Below are 5,682 nucleotides of genomic sequence, written 5' to 3' on the forward strand. Positions count from 1 at the left end.
CCACAGGGTAGTGTCCTTTCCCCGCTACTGTTTAACTTTTACATTTCAAAGCTTCCTCAACCACCAGAGGGAGTCTCGATTGTCTCTTACGCCGACGATTGCTCGATCATGGCGACTGGGAATGGAATTGATGACCTGTGTTCAAAAGTAAACGGGTATCTCTCCGAACTTTCTCGCCGCACACCGCACTCAGCCAAGCGACTGGATGCCTCCTGATGTCGCCTGAACGCCACCTACACGACGAGGCGAAATTGCTCCCTGTCAAGGAGCATACCACCATGCTCTGCAAGAAGTTCCTTGTCCGGAGGGATACACGTGGTCACCCGAATGGGCACCTGCTTGCAGCAGAGGCCTCGCCCAGGCACGTTAGGAGGCATCTCTACGAACTGACGGACGAAGTCCAGAGGTTCATTAAACAACCTCTGGACCAGTCAGCATATCGACAGGACCTGAACGGCATTCACAGGGAGTCAGTCTCGAGTTATGTAGACTCCAGACCTGTGAATGCCGTTCTGGGCGCACAACCACCGGACATACACGAGACGGAGATTCATCTGCCTCGGGAGACACGAACAACAATAGCCCGACTTCGCTCTGGCTACTGCAGCAGGTTAAACTCATACCTGAACAGATTGAATGAGGATGTGCCAAATGTGTCCGGCATGCGGAGAGACCCCGCATGACTCGAAACATCTCTTCGCCTGCCCGGAAAACCCGACAGCCCTAACGGCTTTGTCCCTGTGGACCGACCCGATAGAGGCTGCACGCTTCCTAGGGCTGCCGTTAGTGGAACTCGACGACAACGACTGAGATATAAGGCGATTTGGGCGGGGTTGTTGTAGCCGCTACAAAAACAATATCGTGCTCCTTACCAGGAAACGGATCCCAACAATTGTAAATATGAGGGTCGGACCTCAAGTCGTGACAACTTTTAGGACACCAAAATACCTAGGGGTGAAGCTTGACAGCAAACTCACATTCTGGGAACACATCCATGAAGTATGTGAAAAATCTGCGCAGAGCACCGTGGCTCTAAGCCGGCTGATGGCGAACGTGGGCGGCCCGAAGCCATGCCGCAGGAAGCTTCTGATGACACCAGTCCAGTCGGTGCTCCTGTACGGGGCAGAAATATGGGCCGACGCATTGAAAGTCAAAAAATACCGGATTCAAATGTCTTCGGTCCAGCGCAGAGGGGCACTACGCATTGCTTCTTCATACCGTACTGTGTCCGCGGACGCGGTTCTAGTTATTTCTGGCGTCATGCCAATTGAGCTACTTGCTTACGAGCGCACAGAGATTTACAATCTCAGTGCCGGGATAGGTCGAGCAGCTGCCGCGGCAAGGGCGCGCGAGCAACTGATCCAGCAGTGGCAACAAAAATGGAACGCGAGCACAAAAGCTCGATGGGCGCACTCCCTGATAGCTGACCTTGAAACATGGTTGAACAGACCGCATGGGGAAGTCGATTTTTACCTGACGCAATTCCTCGCCGGTCATGGTTACTTCCGAGAACATCTTCATAGAATGGGAAGGGTGGACTGACCGTTCTGGTACTGCTGTGGAGACGTCGAAGAAAACGTGTACCATACACTCTTCACCTGCGAACACTTCTTGATTTCGCGCAGAAAGTTGGAAGAAAGACGCGGAGACATAACTCCAAACAACATAATTGGGGTAATGATCTCCAGTGCAGACAAGTGGGAAGCAGTTGCGATATACGTGAAATTCGAACTCCGCTGCAAACGAGAGGACGGCTGTCTACTGAGGACACCCGAATGAAACACCCCTGCAAAAGAGCAGCCCCGAGGCTCTAGCAGCGCGCTCCTGCATTTGAAGACAAGCAGAATTGCTGTCCAGATGCGGGATTCTTGCGCTGGCGGTGGGAGTTTGGGTTTTAGTGGGTAGCCCAACACGCTTCGGTGGGAGACCCACACTCGGGGACGGAAGTATAGAGACTAACGCCCCCGGCCAGTGCAAAAAGCATTTCCCTCTCCTACGAAAAAAAATAAAATAAAAATTGCTAAGGTATTTAAAAAAAAACAATAGATGAGACATATTCATACTGAGAGTGTGTTAAACATACCTTATGTTTTGCTATAAATTCTTCTTCGGGTATCAGATTATCTTCCGAACGCATTTTCTTATTTGGTGGTTCCTCATCCACTGGTATTGGAGGAATAGACAATATTGATTGTTCTACCACATTCGATCCTGGTGTCATTTGGGGTGGTCCAGCCGTCTGTAAAGGAGTCATGTAGCCACCAACTGGGAATGGTGGTGCTGAAAAATTTTTAAATAAGTATTTTTTCAAATATATCGGATTAATTTCATACGCATCATTGGTGGTGGTGGTCTTATTGGCATTATCATGACTGGTGTTGCCGTAGGGGATAAATTATGGGAAGATGGTGGAGGGTGCGTTTGCTGTTGTGATTGTTGTTGTGGTGGATGAAGATGAGAAAGCGAGTGATGTGAAACTTGAACATGTCCCTTCGAAGCTGTCTGAGGTGACAAAGGGGGCGCCGACAAAATAGTTTTGTTGCCCACTGGTTTCGGACCGATTTTTTCTTTTTCTTCATCTGGTAATAGTCCCTTTACCTGTATGAGGATTTGTGATTGCATTATTACAAAGTACACATCGCACAATTACTAAAAGATTTCTCAACTCAAAAAATATAATTTTTTTTCAAATATATAAAATATATAATCATTATATCATGCTTCACATTGCATACGATTTTTGTTCTATATACTTGTGAAGCTTTGGCCAAAAGGAAAATATCCATATATTTGTGCACTTTGAGAACAAATTTAATACTGTAAACGCTTCTGAAAAATTAATTTTTTGATTTATGATTTATTTTTTGGTAAATGGACGACTTGTTTCGGCATTAATTTCAAACAGAAACATACTTTATGAATTTGATGAATCTGGTCCTCCAAAGTTATATTAGCTCGAGCTGCCCGCGTTGCTGCCTCCACACTTGATGTATGACCATCCCAAGTGACCCGATCGTCTTTTTTAGTTTCTTCTTCTCCCAATTTTTTACCAATTACTGTCTCCTCATCGCCCACACCGAAAATATCTGTGCGACGCTCTGCCAACTGTTTTAAACTTGCTTCAATGGCGGTACCAGCGGCGTATACTGTGTCTTGATTAATTTTTTCAACAGTGTGCTTATCACGCTGCTCAACCCAACGTGGATCCAATAAACCGATTCGCATATGTTCGGCAACTTTTGAAGCTGGTATTTTTTCCCCTGTTATTGGAGAAATTAGATATTCATCGGCAACACCTTGTTTTGGCTGCTTCTGTTGACTTGTTTTCGGATCGTATTTTTTAACAACTACCTTATCATGTGTTGGTGGCAGTAGTGGTGTAACTGGAGGTTGAGTCTTAGAGTTTGAAGGCGTATCTTCATCACTGCTGGCCTCATCCATATCTTGGACTTGGTTATTATCCTTCTTGGCATTTGTCGGCTGGTGATTAAAGGAGAAACCTTTCATTTGTATGCCAGTACGATTTTCCATTTGCGACAGTTTAACGACAGAAGATTCATCTAGGCCATCCTCTTCATCTGATTCAATCTGCATTTCAATGTCTCCATCTTCTTCCATCAAGCGCTCCTCCATTAGTACACGAGCCCCAACTTCTTCAGGTGTAGTTGGTGGTGGAAAGTTACCCGTTTCGAAAGGTTGGTAGTCTACAGTTTCGACAACCACAAAATCATGCCAGTCGATTTGGGCGTAAGCCACTGCATATAACAAATATATAACAAAAATGTCCAAAGTAATATTTTAGTAATTACCTCTTTCTTTCTCAACTTTCTCTTCTTCCCGACGGCGCTGCGCTTCCTGATGTTTCTGCCAATTTGCTCGATATTTTACTTGATCCAAAACTAAATTAATACTAGATCGACCATCCGCGCATTCTGAACGTAGTTTATTTAAGAGATCTTTTGGCGGAATTAATATTTTGGTGTATTGTTCTAATAGCTTAGTGAAATATTGGAACAAAGAGTGCTGAGGTCGTAAAAAGTCAAATTGGAAATTACGCTGTTCGCGGTTCATCAAGTTTGTCAGAAATTGTCGACCATTACGAGCTACAAACTGAGCTGTTAGCTTAACAATGTCCCTATACATACAAATATATATTAATTACCAAATTATAGTTAAACATAAATAAACAACGTACAAATCTAAAGCTGAAATAGATGGGGGATCTGCAATGAACTCAAAATCGGTAGGAGGATCCCTTGGCACAAATTGCTGTTCCGAAACTTGTTTCAAAAGTTCCTGTTGCTTTTGCTGCGCAGCGCTGGTAACAGATAATTGTTTTATTCCTGTGACAACACTCGGACCCCCAGTAGCATCTATATTTATGGTAGATAAATACCGCTGTTATATTGTCATGATGCAACTATCTTACCCTTTCCTTCCCGAAATTCATTTACTTTATGTCTATAGTAGGCATGATATGGATCCCCTGCGCTTAAAAAATTAAATTTGGCATTACCCAACTCATTTTGGCGAATTCTTGCTTCAAATTCAGGCCCATTTCTAGCAACAAAACTAGCCGTTTTGTCAACAATATCTACAAATTTCGTTAAAGAAAACCTCTAGCTAAACATTGATAACATCAGCTTAAAAAACATCGTAACGTAAAAGTAACGTCAAAAGCCATATAGAAAAGGCGTAGTTAAAAAGGATACTTCTTACCTCCGGAGGAGGATAAATTATTCCAATTATTGGCCCACTCATTGGCTTTGAGTGGTCGTCGCCTTGGGTAGACGAATCCGCTCCATTATTTGGAGCTTCTAACGAAGGCATGATACTATCGAAGTATTTATTTTTTTAATACAATTTTGATATGCTCCGTCTAATTAAGGGGATTTCTAAAAATTACAAATGAAAAGATACGAGTAGGATTGAAAAGATACGAGTAAATACAAGTACATACTCGATACATTTCGTTAGCAGCCAAGTAATTCTGGCATCGATACTTTAGAACCCAGTACTGAGAAATTATCAATATAAGTACTCGAATAAAACCCGATACCAAGTTTAATTTAGGGCCTGTGCCAATCGGTAACTTTTTTCTCCGGGGTGAGACGGGGTGGAAAAATTTACTATGGTGTACAAATAAATTTGGGGTGTTCACATTTCGTTCCAAATAGTTGGGGTGTTCACAGTTCGTTCCAAATTGTGTCTGAAAATGTAGACGTCTACATTCTGAACATTTGGAATAAACTTTTTTGTTTACTTATTCTTTAGAATATTCCTGATGATATGCTAACGTATATTTCAAACGTATTCTGTTTGTTCCGGCTGTGAAATGGGATTATCCGGAATGTATAAAGAAACGCAGCCTATATATCGCCTTTCGATTTTGTTTCTGAAAAATTTTAATTATTTAACTTAATTACCAATTCCTAATATTTGTTATTTCTTTTCCTTGATTTGTTTCTTTTCATCAGATATTGCGCTCAAATTAAATGCAAATACAAAAAACGTGCCCAATAAATAAAAAAAATGTGATTAGTATTGCCATAATGCAACCCTGCTGCGAGGTTGCAAAATGTAGACGCGTAAAAAACATACCTTTGTGTGTGACAAAATGTAGACGGCGTCGTTTTCCAATTTTGTATGGGAAACAACAACACCACAGATTTTACGGTTAGG

At 42.6% G+C, this 5,682-nt stretch overlaps 1 protein-coding gene across 5 annotated transcripts in view; it reads right to left on the bottom strand.

The window, feature by feature from the left end:
* The window catches only part of LOC118749737 (splicing factor 3A subunit 1), a 147,724-nt gene extending 142,654 nt beyond the window's left edge, over window positions 1-5,070 (bottom strand). For 4 of the 5 annotated variants that reach the window (XM_036484523.1, XM_036484516.1, XM_036484539.1 and 1 more), the window contains exons 1-7: window positions 4,713-4,954; window positions 4,430-4,594; window positions 4,196-4,373; window positions 3,810-4,135; window positions 2,914-3,755; window positions 2,334-2,598; window positions 2,084-2,280 (exon numbers count right to left, since the gene is read on the bottom strand). In XM_036484523.1, coding sequence (XP_036340416.1) covers window positions 2,084-2,280; window positions 2,334-2,598; window positions 2,914-3,755; window positions 3,810-4,135; window positions 4,196-4,373; window positions 4,430-4,594; window positions 4,713-4,830 — 2,091 coding nt within the window. In that variant the 5' untranslated portion in view covers window positions 4,831-4,954. The other variant, XM_036484529.1, reaches the window with a different exon arrangement.
* Between the last annotated feature and the right edge of the window lie 612 nt (window positions 5,071-5,682).

This window comes from Rhagoletis pomonella, unplaced genomic scaffold, assembly GCF_013731165.1.
Source record: "Rhagoletis pomonella isolate Grant_MI unplaced genomic scaffold, Rhpom_1.0 Rhpom_scaffold_00001, whole genome shotgun sequence".
NCBI lineage: Eukaryota > Metazoa > Arthropoda > Insecta > Diptera > Tephritidae > Rhagoletis > Rhagoletis pomonella.